General features: G+C 45.1%; 1 protein-coding gene across 2 annotated transcripts in view; it reads right to left on the reverse strand.

Moving 5' to 3' along the window:
* The window catches only part of LOC138826397 (sarcoplasmic/endoplasmic reticulum calcium ATPase 2), a 43,638-nt gene extending 22,104 nt beyond the window's left edge, over positions 1 to 21,534 (reverse strand). Inside the window, exons 1-5 of one of the 2 annotated variants that reach the window (XR_011371702.1) lie at positions 20,953 to 21,534; positions 20,080 to 20,097; positions 19,913 to 19,995; positions 12,008 to 12,112; positions 8,019 to 8,157 (exon numbers count right to left, since the gene is read on the reverse strand). Coding sequence is in view for 1 of the 2 variants with exons in the window: in XM_070021526.1 (XP_069877627.1) it covers positions 8,019 to 8,157; positions 12,008 to 12,112; positions 19,913 to 19,995; positions 20,080 to 20,097; positions 20,953 to 21,070 (463 nt within the window). In the remaining variant the exon portion in view is untranslated. The remainder of the gene's footprint in view (positions 1 to 8,018; positions 8,158 to 12,007; positions 12,113 to 19,912; positions 19,996 to 20,079; positions 20,098 to 20,952) is intronic. The other variant, XM_070021526.1, reaches the window with a different exon arrangement.
* Between the last annotated feature and the right edge of the window lie 632 nt (positions 21,535 to 22,166).

A 22,166-nucleotide genomic window follows, 5' to 3' on the forward strand; every position in this document is an offset into this window, starting at 1 on the left:
TGACAAATGCTAGAGGGAGGAGGGAGGGGGTGAATGAATGAGTGAATAAACAATTGACCCTGGAAGCCCTTAAAAACTGGCCTTAAATTCTTCTCGACTTTCTTCCACCTCACAACTGCTTTTCTAACTCTAGCCAATTAAATATTTAGGAATTTAAAGCTGACGGGTGGAGGTTTATAACCTACAGATGGGTCAGGACCCCATTTGTAAGAGCATACAGTTCAATGAATTTGGAGTGGGGCCTAGGAATTCACATACTTTAAAGGTTTTCCAAATTAACTAGAAAACCAGGAAAAAGCTCCAAACCACAGGGCCTCCGACTCTGGGGGGCTCTTGCCAGGAGCACCGGCCTAAGAGTCTATACTAGCAATATTGCAAAGTAGCTTCCTTGAACACACATTAGAAGACAATCTCTTTGCGGAAAAATACTAAAGAAGCATAAATCCAAACTGGTTGTTTTTTGTGCCGGTTCTGGGGCTTGAACTCAGGGCCTGGGTACTGTCCGAGCTCTCCTTTGAGCCACGGCTCTACTTCCAGCTTTTTGCTGGTTCAACTCATTCTTATCTCCAATTAACAGACTTCTCTGCTGGCTTGAATCATGATCCTCGGATCTCAGCTTCCAGAGTAGCTAGATACAGGCATGATCCCTCAGTACCCAGTGCAAACTGGTCCACTAACCCCTCTATACTTTGACCATTTTCTTAGCTAGAAGAACCTTCACATCACTTTGACCAACCTATGTCATGTTTTATACACAGTTAAGGCCAAGAAGTAAAAAGAAGTAATGCCTAAGGAAAGGTCAATTAATAAAATACTTCTATAACATGCCAAGTGACTCTACATAATTCCATTTTTTTTTTTTTTTTTTTGCCGGTCATGGGGCCTGAACTCCGGGCCTGGGCCTGGGCGCTGTCCCTCAACTCTTCAGCTCAAGGCTAGCACTCTCCCACTTGAGCTACAGCGCCACTTCCGGTTTTCTGGTGGTTTATAGGAGATAAGAGTTTCACCGACTTTCCTGCATGGGCTGGCTTTGAACCGGGATCCTCAGATCTCAGCCTCCTGAGTAGCTCGGATGACAGGCGTGATCCACTGGTGCCTGGCAACAGGACCATTCCTTTTTGTCTGCAAGATTGAATTTCAGACTCTCCCATAAAGCAGGGTTCCCAAGATTGTTTAATGTGCGGCACTGAGATTGATTCAAGAGCCCAGTGCACACTAGGCACGCCCTCAGCCACTGAGCGACACCTCCCCCACAACTTGTGTGCATTTCAGAAGAGGGGAATTTCAGCGCGGCGAGCAAGGCAGGCAGTGCTGCTCCAATGACGGCGTCCCATACTGTTTCCTGGACGGGGCTGCCAGGGCCGAGGGCAGGTTGGACAGCGGGAAGTTCTTACTCTTGCCAAGGGAATGCTCTCATTTTTAATTCCAGTTTTGGTTTGTTTTTGGTTTTGTTTTTTTTTGACTCTTTGGGTTGAGGCAGGTTAAATAAAGAATAATCTGTATTTGAAAGAAACTACCTTCCATTTAACACCTGACTTTAAATTCATCCTTCACCTCCTACAGTCCGGTTCTTTCCTCTCTACTGTAGAAAATCTGAACAAAACTCTTAGAATATACTTTAAGAACACAAGAAGAGTCGCCTAAAGGAAATTACTGCTCTGCCACACTCTAGAAGTGAATGGAAGTTTTAAACTTCAAAGAGTTTAGAAACCATGGGATTTAAATATACTCATGTTTTGGGCTGGGAATGGGAAGGTGGCTCAGTGGTAGAGCGCTTGCCTTGCATACATGAGGCCCTGGGTTCAATTCCTTAGCACCACATAAGCAAAAAGGAAAAAGCTGGAAGTGGCCCTGTGGCTCAAGTGGTAGAGCGCTAGCCTTGAGCTGAAGAGCTGAGGGACAGCGCCCAGGCCCAGGCGCGGACGGAGTTCAGGCCCCATGACCGGACCAAAAAGCAAAAACAAAACAAAACAAAAAAAAAACCAAATATACTCATGTTTTAAAACTAACACTCCTCAGAATTCAGGGCCTGGCACTACGGTTTGGCTTTTTCAAGGCTGGTGTCTTCCTTTGAGTCATATTTCTACTTCCTGGTTTTTGGCTGTCAATTAGAGACAAGAGTCACCGACTTTCCTGTCTGGACTGGCTTTGAATTGTGATCCTCAGATCTCAGCCACCAGTGCCCAGTTAGCTTGAGACATTTTTAAATTATAAAAACAAAACACGCAGTCAAGTGCTGGTGGCTCACATCTGTCATCCTAGCTACTCAGGAGGCTGAGATCTAAGGATCAGGATTCAAAGTCAGCCCAGGCAGGAAAGGCCATGAGACTCTTAATCTCCAATTAAGACACAGACAGACACAGACACAACCACACAGACAGACAGACAGACACACACAGACACAGACACAAACACACAGACACACACACACACAGACACAGACACACACAGACACACACACACACAGACACACACAGACACACACACACACACACACACACACACACACACACACACACACACACACACACACACACACACACACACGAGCTATGGCTCAAAGTGGTAGAGAGCTAGCCTTGAGTCAGAGCTTAGGGACAGTGCCCAGGCTTTTAAAGGTGAAATACTATCAATGGCTTATCATCAAACCATTGTTTTTCTCTCCCTCCCTCCCCCTGCGCCCCCCCCCCCCCCCCCCCCCCGTCACGAGTCTTGAACTCTGGGCCTGGGCACTGTCCCTGAGCTCTTCAGCTCAAAGTGTTCTACAACCAGGAAAAAGCTCCAAACCACAGGGCCTCCGACTCTGGGGGGCTCTTGCCAGGAGCACCGGCCTAAGAGTCTGCACTAGCAATACTGCAAAGTAGCTTCCTTGAACACACATTAGAAGACAATCTCTTTGCAGAAAAATACTAAAGAAGCATAAATCCAAATTGGTTGTTAATCAGAGATAAGAGTCTCAGAGACTTTCCAGCCCAGGCTGACTTTGAACTGTGATCCTCAGATCTCAGCCTCCTGAGTAGCTAGGATTATAGGTGTAAGCCACTGGGGCCCCAGACTTCAAGCCATTAATAGTATTTATCACCTTTACATCTTTATGAATAACACTGATTATAAAATGGGTTATTAAAACAAAACCAGCCCTCTTCCTATATTAGCACATACAGATCTGTGTCTTTTTACAATGGCTGAATAGGAATAACCATAGGTAGAGGTGCTGCTTTCTTGTGAGTGTACTATAGGGTTTTTACAAGTTACTAATTCAACTTGCACAACTCATAAAGAATGGGTGACACCTTCACTCCTGGTTTATAAACAAGGCACCTCTAAGGTCACAGCATTTTACTGCCATACTAGTCTCCACTTCCATGGCCTTCTAATTTTTTTCTAGTAAAATACTGCAAATACTTTTATGCCCCCTTTTACTTCTGTAAGACAGAAACACAATAGAATTCCCTACAAATTCTACTTCCACCAAATTTATATCCTTGCCATTACTTTCAAATTCATGGTTGTCCCAGTAATGGCAATGTTGAGTACCTTGCTTACTTTTCAAAAACCTTACTATGGCTAATATGTCACGATTAGGAAAAGTGGTCGGTCCTGTGGTTTCTTCTGGTTTGTTTGTTTTTTGGTCGGTTGTGGGGCCTGAACCCTGGGCATAGGCACTGTCCCTCAGCTCTTCAGCTCAAGGCCAGTGCTCTACCACTTGAGCCACAGTGCCACTTCTAGTTTTCTGAGTGGCTTATTGAAGAGTTTCATGGACTTTCTTGTCCAGGCTGGCTTTGAACCACAATCCTCAGATCTCAGCCTCCTGAGTAGCAAGGATTATAGGCGTGAGCCACCGGCGACCGGCTTGGTTTTTTGTTTTTTTTGGGTTGGTCATAGAGCATGAACTCTGGGCCATGTTCCTCAGCTTTTCAGCTCAAGGCTAGCGTTCTACCATTTGAGCCACAGCACTACTTCAGGTTTTCTGGTGGTTTATTGGAGACAGGAGTCTCACGGACTTTCCTGCCTGGGCTGGTTTTGAACGGTGAGTAGCCAGGATTAGAGGCATGAGCCACTGGTGCCCAGCCTGGTTTTTTTTTTTTTAATTGTTGCTTTCTTCACATTTTAATCTCAATGGCAAGAACTGAAAGCTGACACTTGACTGGTACTGTGATGAAACTGAGTGGAAGACAAAGTGATTACAGGAAGTCAAAGTGCCAGCCCATGAAATCAGGTCAGCCTTCCAGATCAACTGGTCCATCAGGGCCTAAGAGCAGGAGAGACTTCCCAGCGTACCTCACCTGTCAGTTCAATGTCTCAGCTATACTGCCTGAAGAGATAAAGCTTGTACGTCTCAAAACTGCTTGTAATACACCTACACTATTTTTTTGTTTTCAACTATTTTGCTGTTAAGTACAAGTTAACATGAAGAGTTTCCGTTTCTACATTTACAGTAACAAAAATCATCATAAAAGGCTGCGATGTAGCTCAGAGGCAGAGTGCTTGCCTAAATATTAGAACACTTTAAGACGAATTACCCTATCCCCACCAAAAAAAAAAATCACTTCCTCAGGTACCTAGATACATATCTTAGACCTGTACCTCTAGCTAGCCTTATTTCCCCATTCTTCTCACTGTGAAACAATCTCACCAAAACATGATCAATCGAACACATCTCTTCCATGAACATATAACAACTGTTTATTCTAACAATGTCTCACCAACACTATGTAAATTGCTTAAATCACATAATTACATTGTTTAATCATATTTATTTGTTTTTTCTTTGGGGTAGAGCCACACCTCTAGCCCAGCTTTTTTGCTGGTTAATTGGAGATGATAGTCTTGGCAGACCTACCTACCTGGGCTGGCTTCAAAGCATGAACCAACAGCCTCCAAAGTAGTTAGGATTACGGGTATTACAGTCAACTGTACCAGGATCCAAATTTCAATTCTTTTTTTTGGCCGGTTGTGGGGCTTGAACTCAGGGCTTGGGCTTTGTCCCTGAGCTTCTTTTGTTGAGCTCAGAGCTAGCGATCTACCACTTGAGCTACAGCACCATTTCCAGTTTTTGAATGGTTAATTGGAGATAAGAGTCTCATGGGGACTTGGCTTGAAATCATGATACTAAGATCTCAGCCTCCTGAGCAGCTAGGATTACAGGCATGAGCCAACAACACCTGGCTCCAAATTTCAATTTTAAAAACCAAATATTCAGCATCCTAGGAAAAGCCCATAAGACTCTTATCTCCAATTAATCACCAGAAAAAGGAAGTAGCACTGTGGCTCAAGTGGTAGAGCGCTCGCCTTGAGCTGAAGAGCTGAGGGATAGCGCCCAAACCCAGAGTTCAAGCCCCACAACCGACAAAAACAAACAAATTACAGGCATGAGCCTCGGTGCCTGGCTAGCCTTCAGTATTTTTAAAGGGTTATTTAAAACAAAAGGACCAGGTGCTGAGGGCTCACCTGTAATCCTAGCTACCCAGGAGGCTGAGATCTGAAAATCACCATTCAAAGCCAGCTCACACAGGAAAGTCTGTGAGAGTCTTATATCCAATTAACCACCAGAAAACTGGAAGTAGTACTCAAAGTGATAAAGTGCTAACCTTGAGCAAAAAGACCGGCCGAGTTCAAACCCAATGACTAAGCACGCACGCACACACACACACGCACACACACACACACACACATGCGTGCATGCGCAAGTGCAGGCCTACACAAGCATTCATCTTCTGGGCAGGAGGAAATCCATAAGACTTTAACCACCAGAAAGCTGGAAGTGGAGCTGCAACTTAAAGTGCTAGAGTGCTAGCCTTAGCAAAAATGCTGAGAGATCAGCGGTGGCTCATGCCTGTCATCCTAGCTACTCAGGAGGCTGAGATCTGAGAGTTGTGATTCAAAGCCAGCCTGGGCAAGAAAGTCCGTGAGACTCTTATCTCCAATAAACCACTAGAAAACAGGAAGTAGCGCTGTGGCTCGTGTGGTAGAGTGCTGGCCTTGAGCTGAAGAGCGCAGGGACAGCACCCAAGCCCAGAGTTCAAGCCCCACAACCAACAACAACAACAACAACAACAAATTCCCAGAGACAGCACCCAGGCCCTGAAGTCAGGCCCCACAACTGACCAAAAAAAAAAAAAGAGTCTCACAGACATTCCTGCCCAGACTGGCTTTGAACAGTGATCCTAAGATCTCAGCCTCCTGAGTAGCTAGGATTACAGGCGTGAGCCACCAGCGCCTGGCCTAAAACCATAGTCTTATAGAAACTCCAAAGCATATTCGATTTTGTTAAGATTGTGTCATTTCTATCACTTGCATAATCTTAAAATAGAAATCACTCCAGAGCATGGTACAAGACAGGAGTCATCTAAGGCTATTTATGTCCTTGTGCTATTCATCAACCCTACGTTACCAAGATACATAAAGTTTGTTTTAAACAATCCTAAAAACAGTGCCTTTGAGAAGTCAATAAATAAGCCCGAGGCATATAGCAACTTCCCAAGATTCCAAAAAACAACTTTTTTGGTAATCATAGCTTGAATCACTTTTATAACATTTGCAGATATTATAAGAATCTAAAAACAGTGAGTCTTACTTCTTACAAGACTATACATAGCTTTGCTACTTTTGGTACCAATCAATTCAGAGAAATATTTTGTTGGCATTAAGATAACACTAAACTAATGCAGCTTCAAAATTTATGGGTCACTAGCTTCATATTTCTATTTGCCAAATGAATGTTACTTAGCACTAGTGCTGTAGCTACTTCTAAGGTTCACACAAGATTGCTTATACAATCTCTCCTTGAATAGATTATAGCTAGTAAAGCAAATTTTAAGATAATAAGCTCCTAACTGGGCAATGGTAGCTCACTCTTGTAATCCTAACAATTCAGGAGGCCAAGATCTGAGGACTATGGTTCAAAGCCAGGCCAGGCAGGAAAGTTCATGAGACTCTTATCTCTAGTTAACCAGCAAAAACCCAAAAGTGGAGGTGTAGCTCACTTGGCAGCTTTTTTACCTGCTTTTTTTTTTTTTTTTGGTTGGTCATGGGGCCTGAACTCTGGGCTTGGGCACTATCCCTGCGCTCTTCAGCTCAAGGCAAGTGCTCTACCACTTGAGCCACAGCGCCACTTCCGGTTTTCTAGTAGTTTTAAGAGTCTCACAGACTTTTCCTGCCCAAGCTGGTTTTGAACCTCGTTCCTCAGATCTCAGCCTCCTGAGTAGCTAAGATTACAGGTGTGAGCCACCAGCGCCCGGCTCTACCTGCTTCATAGATAGATAGATAGATAGATAGATAGATAGATAGATAGATAGATAGATAGATAGATAGATAGATGGATAGATAGATAGATAGATAGATAGATAGATAGATAGATAGATAGATTGGTAGAGTGTTTGCATGAAGCCCTGGGTTCCATTCTTCAGCACCACATAAACAGAAATAGCAGGAAGTGGCGCTGTGGCTCAAGTGGTAGAGCACTAGCCTTGAGCTGAAAAGCTGAGGGACAATGCCCAGGCCCTGAGTTCAAGCCCCATGACCAACAAAAGCAAAACAAACAAAACCACCATGTCCGTTATCCTTAAAGCTATTGCCCTTGTTTCTTGCCCTCATTTCTTGCCTGGCCTATTAAAAGTCCCTTTTTATCTCTAGCCTTCCCCCTTCTGACCTATTTTCTTTATAACCACCAGAATTCCTTTACATTTTTGCTAGTAAATTGACAGTAAATCCTGAATGAGGTTTATAGATTCCTGTTTATATCAATTTCCTGATTTGATCATTTCCCAGCCTTGGCAACAAAGTCTGTGAGACTCTTATCTCCAATTACCCATGAAAAAGCCAGAGCTTTGGCTCTGGCTTGAACTGTGGCTCAAATAGTAGAGTACCAGCCTTGAACTCAGGGACAGCAAGCACATAGGTCCTGAACTCAAGCCCCAGAACTAGCAAAAAAAAAAAACAAAAACCAATAACAAATATATATAGCTTTGAGAAAAGGACTACGTTCAGAAATTTAATAATCCAGAAAGAAGACTCACCAGCAACCTCTACAATATCACCAGGAACTATGTCTTTGGCTTTAATCCGCTGGACGCTCTTGCGGTCCTGGCGGTACACCTTGCCCATCTCAGGCTCATACTCCTTCAGGGCTTCTATGGCATTTTCAGCATTCCTCTCCTGTGCAGAAGAAACCAAAGGTTAGTAGCAAACACTATCTGCTAGTTCTAACTTTTAAGTTCTAGCCAAAGGACTTCCTTTCATTTAAAAAAGAAACAAAGACAAAAGTACACTAGTAACATTTATACTAATTCACAGTGTAAGGCAATAAATATTTTAAAAGGGTACTTAGGCCAGGTACCTATAATACTAGCTACTCAAGAGGCTGAGATCTGAGGATTGTGGTTTGAAGCCAACCAGGTTGAAAAGTCCATGAGACTCTTATCTCTAACTGCCAAAAAGCTAAAAATGGAGCTGTGGCTCAAAGTGATAGAGCACTAGCCTTGAGCAAAAAATGCTCAGTGACAACATCCAGACCCTGAATTCAAGCCCATACCAACACAAAAATTAATTACTTAAATATGAAAAGATAAGCTAGGATGATAGTTACATCTGTAATCTTAGAACTTGGGAGGCTGAGGCAGAAGGATACAGAGTTTGAGTTGAACCTAGACTATACCACAAGATACTGTCTCAAAAAACAACTTCCCCACACCCCCCAAAAGGGGATAAATTACAAAGTATACACTACAGTCCTTAGCACTGTCACATCCAGTCACACACACTCACATGAAAATCAGTGCAGCTGGGGCTGGGATGGTGGCTCAGTGGTAGAGTGCTTGCCTTGCATGCATGAGGCCCTGGGTTCAATTCCTCAGCACCAAATAAGCAAAAAGAAAAAAGCCGGAAGTGGTGCTGTGGCTCAAGTGGTAGAGCGCTAGCCTTGAGCTGAAGAGCTGAGGGACAGTGCCCAGGCCCAGAGTTCAGGCCCCATGACCGGACCCTCCCCCCGCAAAAAAAAAAAAATCAGTGCAGCTTCTACTGAGGCTCTCCACAGCACTTAGGTGTGCCAAGCAAACAGTACCTCAACACAAGGGTCATGAGCATTAAGCTTTAGTAAAATGCTTCATGTTTTAGCACACAGAAAATGCTATGGAAGAAGAACTGAAAGTAAATCATATGGTGTCACAAATTCGAAGAGCTATCATTCTAATGATAAAGACAAGGATATCACAGGAATTCTCTGCAGTACCACCAGGCACGCATGTATTACTTTCAGCATCAGATACTAACATTATCAATCTTAAGTCAGTTTTTCTTCCCAATTTCGAAATTGGAGATAAGGACTCAAACTTGCCTAAAGCTGAATGACCAAAGCTACCATTCTGAGTGCCTCACTTTTAATGCAAGCAACCCTGCAAAAGTATAGCAGATGTTACATGTGGGGATCTCATGATGAAATTTCCTTTAGTTTATCTCCATCATCTTTCAATGAACAAGTACTAGACCATTTAACTATAAGGTCAATATTGTAAAGGGCCTTCAGTCTAAATGCAAAAGTTATTATTAGAATAAATTATCATCATTGCTGCTCTTCAACTGATGTAAAATGTGAAACAAGCTTCAAGATTTTCTCCCCTCTAAGTTTATAAATCATGATAGTTCACTTCCTACCCTTCAAGATCACATCAAGTAGAACCTAATGGGCTGCTCAAGGTTATGGAGGTGTTTCCAGAGTATTCTATTTTGCTCAACTAAAACAAGCACAATCATATTTGAATGAGATAAGCTACATATTTCAGACTCTGAGAAAAAGATCATAATTAAAATCACCCTGATAGTTTTAATTGAGTGGAGCAGAAGAAGCTATCAAAAATCATGCTTAGGCTGGGAAGGAGGTTCAGTGTAGTGTTTGCCTTGCATACATGAGGCCCTGGGTTCAATTCCTCAGCACCACATAAGCAGAAAAAGCCGGAAGTGGCACTGTGCCTAAAATGGTAGAGCTGAGGACAAGCCCAGGCCCAGAGTTCAGGACCCATGACCGACAAAAAAAAGAAAGAAAAAAAAAAAATCACGCTTAGCCAGGTGGCAGTGTTTCATGTGTATAATTGTACTCAGGAGGCTGAGATCTGAGGATCGTGGCTGGGAGCGCGCTTAGGCAGGAAAAGTCCATGGGACTCCAATGTCCAAAAAAAAAAAAAAAAAACCTGAAGTGTAACTATGGCTCAAGTGGAAGAGTGCTATCCTTGAGCATTTTTTGCAAAGACAGCTCAGAGAAAGTGCCTAGGCATGCATGCACACACATAATCATGTTAACACAGAGAATAGGAAACATAATAATAGATTTAAACCAATTACACCAAAAACAGTCTACTTGGAAGAAATATAAATATAGCTCACGTATAACAAAAAGGTAACAAGGTTATAGGTTTTCAAGTTTAAGGTCAGCTGGGGTTATATGCTGAGACCCTATCTTAAAACAAAAACTTTGGAGATAAACTTCAGTGATAGAGAACTCAATATAGCACATTTGAGGCATGCTGAGCTCTCTACCACCACAAAAAGAACAAAATTCTCTCCTTGCTTTTGCTCAGATTGGTCTCAAAAACTCCTGGGTCAGGTGAGCATTCTAAATCAGCATCCTAAGTGCCAACTTCTCTTCCTTGTGGTGCTGGGAGTGGAGGGTTCTGTGCATGCCTCACAAGTGTCATACACATAGCACCATTTATTTCCAGCCTTTCCCATCCATTTTCTTTAGGTACTATTACTATGGAGAAGAAATTGTAAAAACTGCGTATGTATAAGGTATAGTTTGTCATTCATTAGAACATACATGTGCCGGGCGCTGGTGGCTCACGCCTGTAATCCTAGCTACTCAGGAGGCTGAGATCTGAGGATCGCAGTTCAAAGCCAGCCCGGGCAGGAAAGACCGTGAGACTCCTATCTCCAATAAACCACCAGAAAACCAGAAGAGGCGCTATAGCTCAAGTGATAGAGCGCTTGCCTTGAGCTGAAGAGCTGAGGGATAGCGCCCAGGCCCAGAGTTCAAGCCCCACGACCGACCAAAAAAAAAAAAAGAACATACATGTAGCCTTTCAATAGAATTTTTTTATTTTGCTATCATTATTGGGGCTTAAACTTAGGGTCTAAGCACTGTCACTTTTTCTCTCAAGGCTGGTGTTCTACCACTTGAGCCACACCTCTACTTCTGGCCTGTTTTTTGGCTGGTTAATTGAGGAAGAATCCCCAATTGGGGGGGGAAGGGGGAGAAGGAGAAGGATTGGGATTGGGGGGGAGGGGGGAGGCTGGGAAGGGATGTGAAGGATAAACAAAGGAGGAGGCTGCAATGCTTGGTAAGAAATGTACGCATTATCCTGCCCATGTAATTGTAACTCCTCTGTACAGTATGTTCACAAATAAAATTAAATTAAATTAAAAAAAATAAAAATAAAAAAGAATTCCCAATTGAGTAAGAATCTCATAGATCAGCCGGGCACTGGTGGCTCACACCGGTAATGCTAGCTATTCAGAAGGCTGAGATCTGAGGCTTGCGGTTCAAAGCCAGCCCAGACAGGAAAGTCCATGAGAAGATTCTTTTTTGTTTGTTTTTTTTTTTTGGGTCCGGTCATAGGACCTGAACTCTGGGCCTGGGTGCTGTCCCTCAGCTCTTCAGCTCAAGGCTAGCGCTCTACCACTGAGCCACCTTCCCAGCCCGTCCATGAGATTCTTATCTCCAATTAACCACCTGAAAACTGGAAGTAGTGCTGTGTCTCAAGCCTTGAGCTGAAGGACAGCGCTCAGGCCCAGAGTTCCACGATCAAAGGGGGGGAAAAAATATCTCACAGACCTTCCTGCCCATAGTGGCTTCCAATCACAATCCTCAGATCTCAGCCTCCTGAGTAGGTAGGATCACAGCTATGAGACAATGGCACTCAACAGATCTATTTTTAACGAACATATTAGGAAAAAAGAGGTAGTGGAGAGATTAGTGCAGCTTCTTCAAAAATCACCTATATAAATTACCACTTACCTGCCACACACCAACAATTGCATTGGCTACTAATATAAGCAGAATCACAAAAGGTTCTACAAAGGCTGTAATGGTTTCTTCACCTTCTTCAAACCAAGCCAAAACCTAGAAGAGAAAATGCCATGCATTAGACTGTTATGTCGTTAGGCTTAGTGACACTGTTATAACAAAAGTGGTTGGCATTAAAGGAATTATGATAGACAAAACCTCTTTTCTTACATTGTCTAAAAACAAATGGAGGCAAAATGTTATTATATAAACAACCAGCTCATAGTGTTCATAATCACTCTTGGGAGTCCAAACTATGTAGCTTCTTAACAATATACAAGAGAGAAATTTATTTTTTGATGTAGTAATTCTGTTTAAAACCTAAGTATCTAACTCATTTTATATGCGTAACTTCAAAGAAATAAAACTTTAAACTCTTGATTTTACTAAAGTAAAAGGTGAACATCAGTCGTGTTGATTTAATAATCACATGAAATAACACTAATGTGTGTACAAACTCATAATAAAAACCAACATGTAGCTGGGCGCTGGTGGCTCATGCCTGTAATCCTAGCTACTCAGGAGGCTGAGATCTGAGGATAGCGGTTCAAAGCCAGCCTGGGCAGGAAAATCTGTGAGACTCTTATCTCCAAGAAAATACCAGAAAACCGAAAGTGGCGCGGTAGCTCAAATGGTAAAGTGCTAGCCTTGAGCTGAAAAGCAGAGGGACAGCGCCCAGGACCAGAGTTCAAGCCCCAGAGTTCAAACCCCATGACCAACAAAAATAAAAACACTAAAAACAAAACCCACTAATATGATCATTGACTCATATTTGTAGTATATAAGCCATTAATGGCCTATTTTCAGTGATAATACCAAAAGTCAACTCAGAATTACAAGGATATTCTGAGATGATGAATATATTCTGAAGGTTATCAACCACATTGCATCTAGCAACATGGCACTTTAGAGATGACTTAAGTCACAAGGAAGGAGCTGAGGGAGAACTGATGACCCAAGGCCAGCCTGGAGAACAATGCAAGGCCATCTGCGCCCCCCAGTGCTCCCCCCCCCCGCCCCAATCTACAAATTAACAACCACACTATATTGTTTTTAATCAAACCATTATGAAAGTGGCAAGAAGAGAACACAAAGAATCTCAGTAATAATGATAAAGAGCATGGACTTGATGCCAGTGGCTCACACCTGTGATCCCAGCTACTCAGGAGGCTGAGATCTAAGGAATGGGGCTCAAAGCCAGCCTGGGCAGAAAAGTCCAGATTCTAATCTCCAATTAGCCAGGAGGGGGGAAAAAAAAAAAAGCTGAAAATGGAGGTGTGACTCAATAACAGAGCCACTACTATGAGCAAAAAAGCCAAGTTAGAGCCTAAGGCCTGAGTTCAAGCCCCAGTCCTGGCACACAAACACATAAAAAATTTTAAAACCCAGAGTAATTTCAATGGTTACAAATTTAAGCAGAAACCAAAAAATGAAAAATGCCAATCACCAGTAGCAACTTCATGGAAACTGCCAATTCTAAAGATTCAATCTGGAAAGTGTGGTTTGCTAAACAAACATACCCAACATTGCTTTAAAAAGTTAAAACTGTCCATATTTCATTATTTAGTTAAAAAAAGACAGACATGATTTATGATAATAAAGACTACATTTGTACTTAGTCAAATACTAAATAATGTTAAGCTTTTGCACAACTAGCAAATGATCAAAAATGACAATTACAACAAGGCTTAATATGAATTTTACAAGAGAGCAACACTCAATTAACAAATTAAAGCAGGGGAAAAACAAAAGCAGCAGCACCCATGTCCCGACACATGTCAATCACCACTGGCAATTGAGGCGGAAGAAAATCAGAATGAATGTGACACGTGCTGCCACTGGCTTTCAACAGGCCAGTCCCTGCAGTAAGGGCAGGCCTAATGCCAGAATGAAAATTTCTCTAGGAAGACATAAATTTTGGTAGCTGCAGGATCACAGCTGCTGATACTGGCCTTCCAAACATTTGCCAAGGAGAGCATATCAGAAATAAGAAACTTAATTAGCTCTTAGGGGAGAAAAATTGCTCAACTTGAAGAGTGACTAGGGCCTTTCTAAAAGGTCAGTGAGGCATTAACAGCTGTTAGATAAGCTTCGCACCCTGTTAAAGCTGGTATAAATTTCCTCCTCGGCAGCCAAGCCTGGGGGATACACTTACAGCAACATCCCTTAACCGCTGGAGCAAAAGGATTAAGGCAAGCAGTGTCAAGGAATACCTCCACTTTTCAAGCAACGCATATGGCTGGGCGTGGTTGCACAGCCTCTGATCCCAGCTACTTGGGAGGCAGATAGGGATAGGAGGATGGTGGTCTGAGACCAAGCAAAAAGGTGAGCTCCTATCAGGAAAAAACTAAAGAAACAAAGAAGAAGAAAAAGTATGATTCAAGCGGCAGAGCACCTGCCTAGCAAACACAAGGCCTGTGAGATCAAACCCCAGTGCTACCAAAAGAAAAAGAAACATATTTTTCATGAATAGGATTTCAAGTGTCAAAGAATCCTAATTTGTGCAAGGCAGTAGGCTTCTCTTTTAGGTGGCCTTCCTTTAACTGTTATGCTCAGGAAATACAGGCATTTTTTTTTTTTTTTTGGTCAGTCAGGGGCTTGAACTCTGGGCCCGAGCACAATTCCTCAGCTCTTCAGCTTAGGGCAAGTGCTTTACCACTTGAGCCACAGCGCCACTTCCAGTTTTCCTAGTTCACTGGAGAAGTCTCACAAACTTTCCTGCCTGGGCTGGCTTTGAGCCTGGATCCTCAGATTTAGCCTCCTGAGTAGCTAGGATTACAGGTATGGGCCACTGGCTTCCGGCACATTCTTATACTTACTTGACACATACTCATTTCTGCTTGATGAGAAGCTAGTGGGCCAATCTCATGAAGATGAAAGCATGGTATCCAATCTAGTTAAAACTGACAACCAGGGGCTGGGAAGGTGGCTCAGTGGTAAGAATGCTTGCCTTGCATGCATGAGGACCTGGGTTCGATTCCTCAGCACCACATAGGCAGAAAAAGCCGGCACTGTGTCTCAAGTAGTAGAGCTCTAACCTTGAGCTGAAGAGCTCAGGGATGGCGCCCAGACCCAGAGTTCAGGCCCCACGACCGACCAAAAAAAAAAACTGACAATCAGTAATTTCTGAATACTTTTTTTTTTTTTGGGGGGGGGTGGTCAATCATGGGGCCTGAACTCCAGGCCTGGGCTGTCCCTCAACTTTTTGTTCAAGACTAGCACTCTACCACTTTCAGCCACAGCACCTCTTCCAGTTTTCTGATGATTAGAGAGAAGAGTCTCACAGACTTTCCTGCCTCTGCTGACTGTGAACCACGATCCTTAGATCTCAGCCTGTAGAGTATGTAGGATTACAGACATTAGCCACCAATACCTGACCGTTTCTGAATAGTTTAGAGATAATGCCTCAAAATCATAAATAACCCAGAGAATTATGTGCTACAGCCCCAGGTGAAGATGAACCAATTTAATTAACTGATAAGCAATCCAAAACTGATTGCTGGTGGATCATGCCTGTAATCCTAGCTACTCAGAAGGCTGAGATGTGAGATTACAATTCAAACCAGCCCAGGCAGGAAAGTCCATTAGACTTTTATCTGCAATTAATCACAGAAAAATCCCCAAATGCTAGAGTGCTAGCTTTGGAGCCCAGGGACAGTGCCTAGGCCCAGAGTTCAAGCCCCACGACCAACCAAAAAAAAAAAAAAAAAAAAAAGGGTCTCATGGACTTTCCTGCCCAGGCTGGCTTTGAACTGCAATCCTCAGATCTCAGCCTCCTGAGTAGTTAGGATTACAGGCATAAGCCACCTACACCTGGCTTTTCATGCTTTTTTTTTTTTTTTTTTTTTTGGTCAATCATGGGGCTTGAACTCTGGGTCTGGGCGCTGTCCCTCCAGCTCTTTAGCCTAAGGCAAGAGCTCTACCACTTGAGCAACAGCACCACTTCCGGCTTTTTCTGCTTATGTGGTGTTGAGGAATTGAACCCAGAGCCTCATGCATGCTACAAGGCAAGCACTCTACCACTGAGCCACCTTCCCAGCCCTCATCCCATTAAAAAAAAAAAAAAAAAAAAATGAAAACAGGAGAAAAATTCAACCACTACATAATGTATTATTTCTTTAAAATATTGTTCTGAGAAACCAAAATAAACAGATTCCATATTTTTTTTTTTTTTGTCGGTCATGGGGCTTGAACTCTGGGTCTGGGTGCTGTTCCTCAGCTCTTCAGCTCAAGGCTAGCGCTCTACCACTTGAGCCACAGCGCCACTTCCGGCTTTTTTTTCTCCTGCTTATGTGGTGCTGAGGAATTGAACCCAGGGCCTTATGCATGCATGCAAGGCAAGCGCTCTACCACTGAGCCACCTTCCCAGCCTGCATATGTTTTGAAATGCTAACAGAAATAATCTGAACATTTCAGACATTGACAAACACACATGCACAAATTATTAAAATGTGGGCTGGGAAGGTGGCTCAGTGGTAGAGCGCTTGCCTTGCATGCCAGAGGCCCTGGGTTCGATTCCTCAGCACCACATAAGCAAAAAAGAAAAAAAGCCGGAAGTGGCGCTGTGGCTCAAGTGGTAGAGCACTAGCCTTGAGCTGAAGAGCTGAGGGACAGCACCCAGGCCCAGAGTTCAGGCCCCACCACCGGACCCCCCCCCAAAAATAAAATTATTAAAATGTAACGAAGAGTTGGAGAAGTGCCACAGTCCAGAAAGTTTCAGTTGGCTGTAGAGTAGAAAATACCTACACAAATGTTCATCAGAAAGAGGATTTTAAGAGCTAGACAGACCAATATGGCCCCAAAGCTGCTAATCTTCAGGTCTTTTCTCAATGTCACCTTCTGCTGGAGGTGAGGATCCATGGACAGAGCACTTCTTAGTCAGCAGAAAGGGCCTGAGTCCAAACCCTAGTGCTATCCAATACCTCTTCCTCAGAGGACTTAGTAACAACACCCTCACTTTACTTTCTCCCAATTCCATTATTTTCCAGGTAAGGAAGGGACTTTATCCATTTTGTTCACTGCTGTATGGCCAGTGACAGAGAGGAAGCAGAGCGTGGGCAGTGAGGCAAGTGTATGATGTTGTATTTAAGTTACTAACCTAAGAGAATGAAATAGTGAAATAAGTCTTGATTATCAAATTAAGGGATTTCTACCATCCATGTGGAAAAGGAAATGTAAAGTTTAATTCTAATCCACATGAACTTTAAGAAAAAAAACTATCTCATGGACTGCAGCAAAATATTAACTACAGTTAACAGTTTACTACTTGGTTTGATATTTGAAATAACCCCAGCAGTCTGTATCTAAAGATGTATTACATATACTCAACAACTGCTAATTCACTTCTGCAAAACAAACCGATTTCTCCTTGGCCATGTTTTCCCGTTAAGGCAATAGATATGCACTCATCACAAGACTCCGGGTCTTTCCTGAGAGAAGGTGAAGCGTGAAAAGGTCAAGAACAACATCCAAGGGCAAACTTCTCCCATGGGGAAATCTACAAAATTCGTTTTTATCCACAACTTTTTAATCAAAGAAGCCCAAGCAAATTAAATGCGGACTACAGAAAATGTACTCCCTAAGCACCCACTCTTTAGCTATTGACCCATATAATAAAAATATAACAGCTCATTTCTTGAGTAATTCCAAGTGGTAGTTACTAAAAACAAACTCAAATTTCAACCCCAAAACAGCTCTACATAGGCTATGTTGTATCACACACACACAAATAGCATTTACTTTAATCTTTGAAAATGCTTAAACTACAAACTCCTACTTCAAAGTAAAAAAAAAAAAAAAAAATTAACACACATCACAAATTCTACTCACTAACAAATCACTGACCACTCAAAAGATGCCTATAAAACCCAAATGGCCAACTGCTTTAGCCAGCGGCTTCTTTATGCCACACAGATGGCATTACTTTCATACTGCTTCAAGTTATAACAATTAATCCAGTAAAACTTTATTTTACCTTTGGCTTATACACACTAGCTGATTCGCTTCTAAGAGCTCCCTCATGACCTTAGTGAACACCAACCAGTATTTAACTGCCAAAGTTGAGACTATTTCAGAATTATGTAAGCCCAGCATAAATATAAACCCTAAATAAAATATACCCAAATAAATCATTTATTTTGGAAATGCTTTGAAACTACAGTTTATCAAATAGCGCTACTCATTTAACTGGCAAAAGAGTAGTCACTTATTGTTTTGTTTAAACCACGGAAAGACCTCATGTGAAGTACAGAGTAAATGATTCAGTATGCTAAATAGTATGCTATGACAACATTACTCAATGAAAACCACAGAAAAGGTTCATGGGAACTGAATTATTAATGGCTACACACCACTTAGCCAATATGACATATTAAGTCTCAAGGCACAAGTTATGTACACAAAGGTGACCTCTTGTCATCACTACTTCAAAAAAATGGGCATAACTAAGTGGAACTATGGCTCAAGTGGTAGAGTGATTTGAGCTGAAGAGCTCACGGAGAGCATGCAGGCTCAGAGTTCAAGCCCCATAACTGACCCCCCATCCCAAAAGGCATAAAAGTCGTCTTTCCTTCACCTGACAGATAAATTCCAACTGCTTTGTTCATTTAGTTCTCAAAATAGCATCTCTCTAATATAGTTGTTATAAAGACAAGATTGTAAGTCCCTGAGACTTATGCACATCTAACTATACAAAAATAAGACCTTGTAGGCATGTCAATTTTGCTCAATTTGAAAAAAGTTGTGCACTGTGTGATCTCCCTTCCCCCCTTCCTATCAGCTTTTAGTAAGAATTCAAGAGTAGGGAAAGTGGCTTAGTGGTAGAGTTCTTGCCTAGCATGCATGAAGCCCTGGGTTCGAGTCCTCAGTACCACATACACACAAAAAGCTAGAAGTGGTGCTGTGACTCAAGTGGTAGAGTGCTAGCCTTAAGCAAAAGAAGCGCAGGGACTGGCAAGAAAAGAAAAGAAAGGAAAGAACTGAATACAAAAGGCACCCTCATGTTGCTAGATTCAGAACATCAGTGCCCACTCATGACCATTTTTAGGAAAACTACCAAGTCAACTATCCAAGGGTAAAAACGCTATTAAAAAAAAATTGAACCGAAAAAAAAATGTTAATAATCTAAAATATCCCAAGCCATTTTCATCGCCCTTTTTCTGCTGTAGTTCTTGCATTTCATGAGTTTCTTAGCAACCCAGACAGGACTCAAGCATGGAAACACATACAGAACAAGGGAAAACACTAAGCTGGCTTTTTTTCTTAATATTTAGAAGCAACTACACTGCATCTTGTACACTCACTCCAGGAACCACTCAACCTAGGGGTCCAATTTAGATACATAATATCCCCTTCTCCCCCTTAAAGGTCAGTGACCAAATTTGGTCAACAGTGGTGCCATCACTGCTGTCATCATTCTTGTCACTGTCAGGAACAACTGTCACCTTGCCACTACCAGGCAGGGGAAGCAACTGGAATATTCCTTTTGTACGTTCTATTTACAGACTACAGCACCCAACATCACCTTAGTGTGATCTTATAGCATGATAACAAATGGAAGAACCCCAAACAAAAAGGCCTCCCAATAAAAAATGTTTTGCTACTAAAAGCTAGTAAACCACAAAGATCCCTAAGACCTTGCACACTCAGGAATAAATTTTGTATTATAAATGCCAGGCATCTATTTTTCTGAATTTGTATTTTAAGAATACAAATTTTTGTTTCTAAGCATGGAGCACAGCTCACATCTCTGAATGGTTTTCACTTCATGGGCATTATTTGCTTTCTGGTTTATATATGCAATACTTTTAGCTTTGGGGAGGAGGCAAAGAAAAAATAATAATTTTTCTTTATACTTACAAAAGATATACAGGCTGCCAGCAATAAAATTCTAACTAGTAAGTCTTCAAACTGCTCAATCACAAGTTCCAGCAAGGTTTTTCCTGTTAGAAATAAACATATTTTGTCAATTGCCACCACAACATGGGCACACAGACTTGCACAGATAACATGTTAAGGTTACTTACCTTCTTCGGCTGGTAACTCTGCAGAACGTAGAATTCATCAGGTCACATGTCAAGAGGGGAAGAAGAAAAAAAAGACATTTAGCATTATCTTTTAAAAAGGAATCGCCAATATCTTAACTGCTACTGTCTTTGAAAGACACCTTGATATATGCATGTCCAACACCCCCCCCCAAAACAGGAAACCTCCAAAGACGATACTTCAAGAAAAATACAGTATCTTCAGTGACCTTAGGTCCGATGGTAAAATATTTCACGGTTCCTGAAACAAGCAGAGTTTCAGCGAGGTCATCGCTTCTTCCAGATGCGAACCTCGGGTAGGACAAGAACGGCCAGCGTATTTCCCAACCCCAGAGACGCCTCGTAAACCGGCTGGAATCCTGCAATGCCAGCATTTTGGAGAGACCGACGGAGGATCGAGAGTTCGAGGCCAGCTTGGCTACATAGAGAGTTCGAGGCTAGCCCTGACTACAAGGACAGACCCTGTCTCAAAAAAACAAAGAGGGGTGGAGGAGGGCGCAGAATACAAAAATCCGATACAAAACAGAACGAAAGAAATCGGCCGAAAATCAGGAGACTACCTCGCTGGGCTCAACCCAGCAGCGGGAGACACGTCCTCCTTCCACCGGGGCGGGCGCGCGAGGCCGCCGGCGAGCGGCGCGCGGCGCGCGGCGCCCGGGGAAAGGTCAAGGGCTCGAGACCCCGGAGGTGGCGCGGAGGCCGGGCCGGCGCCCCCGCCCGCCCGCGGCCCCTCTCCCCCTCGCGGGGCCGGGCACGCGGAACGCCCGCAGCCGTCGGCGGGCGCCGAGCCGAGCCCCACGAGGTGGAGCCCGGTCAGCCATCTTCCCGGCCGCTGCAAGCCCGGCCGGCACCTACCGTTGGAACCCCATCTCTCCTTGAGCTTCTTGACCTGCTCCAGGCTCAGCCCCGTGCTCTCGTTGACGCCGAAGTGGCCCAGCACCTCCTCCACCGTCTTTGTGTGCGCGTTCTCCATGGCTGCGGGGGCCCGGCCGCCCTCGCCTCCCGTCCCCGCGGCCTCCTCGCCTCCGCCTCGCACTCGGGCCGCGGGCTCGTGCCACCCCGGGCGCCCGGGCGCGCTCTGCTCGCCGCCGCCCCGGGCCGCTTCCGCCTGGCCCGGCGCTGAATCACCCGCGGTCCTCCCTCAGACAACCGCCCCGCGCGCGGCCCCGACCCCCGGGGAAGGAAGGGCCTGCTCGGGGCTCAACCGCCGCGGGGCGCAGGCCGCGGCCCGGGCCCCCGCTCCGCACCGTTGAGGTGACTCGCGACCCCGCCCGGGCCGGAGGAGGGGGCGCCGGGAAGACCCCTCGGGGCGGAACCGAGCGAGAGGCGAGGCGGCGGGGAGGAGTGCGGCGCGCCCGCGGGGTCCCTCGGCTCCGCACCCCCGGCAGCGGCGGCGGATACTGCGGCGGCGGAGGAGGCGGCGGCGGCGGCGTCGGGGACGGCTCCGCGGCGGCTGCTCTAATAGCATTTATCGGCCGCTGCCTCCCCTCTCGCCGCCGCCGCGGCATGTGGACGCCGCTCATTGGCCGAGAGCGCCCAGCGCGGCGCGGGCGGCCCGGCCCCGCCCCCTGGCGCGCCCCCGCGCCGCGCGCCCCCGCGCCTGGCCCCGCCCCCCCACGCGCGCCGTCCCAGGAACCCGGATCGAGGCCGCCCGCGCACCCGCGCGCCCGCGCAGCAGAGACCGGCGCCCGCGCTTTGCGCGCTGCGGCCCGGCCGGGGCCGGGCGGGCTGGGCTCCCTGCCGCCGGGTTCCCCGGCCTCGCCGTCCACGGACGTGGGGGGCAGCGGGGCTCACGGCGGGCCGCCCCGGGGTCTGCGCGGGGTCCAGTCCGCCCCTGGGGTCCCGAGACGCGCGGGCCGTGTCCTTGGCTCGCCCCTCGCCTCGGCCGCCGGGCCGCGCTCGGCGCCCTGACCTGTCCCCCCCGGAGCCCCGCGCGGGAGCCGCGCCCCGCGGCCCGGCGAGGGTGCGCCTTGGGCGGCCGCTGCGCCAGCCGGAGCTGAGGTGCGGCTGCCCGGGAGCGTCCCCGTCCGCGCTGCGGGCCTGCGCGCTCCCGCGGGCCCGAACCCCGC

Source organism: Dipodomys merriami, unplaced genomic scaffold, assembly GCF_024711535.1.
Source record: "Dipodomys merriami isolate MVZ:Mamm:240054 unplaced genomic scaffold, mDipMer1.0.p SCAF_142, whole genome shotgun sequence".
NCBI lineage: Eukaryota > Metazoa > Chordata > Mammalia > Rodentia > Heteromyidae > Dipodomys > Dipodomys merriami.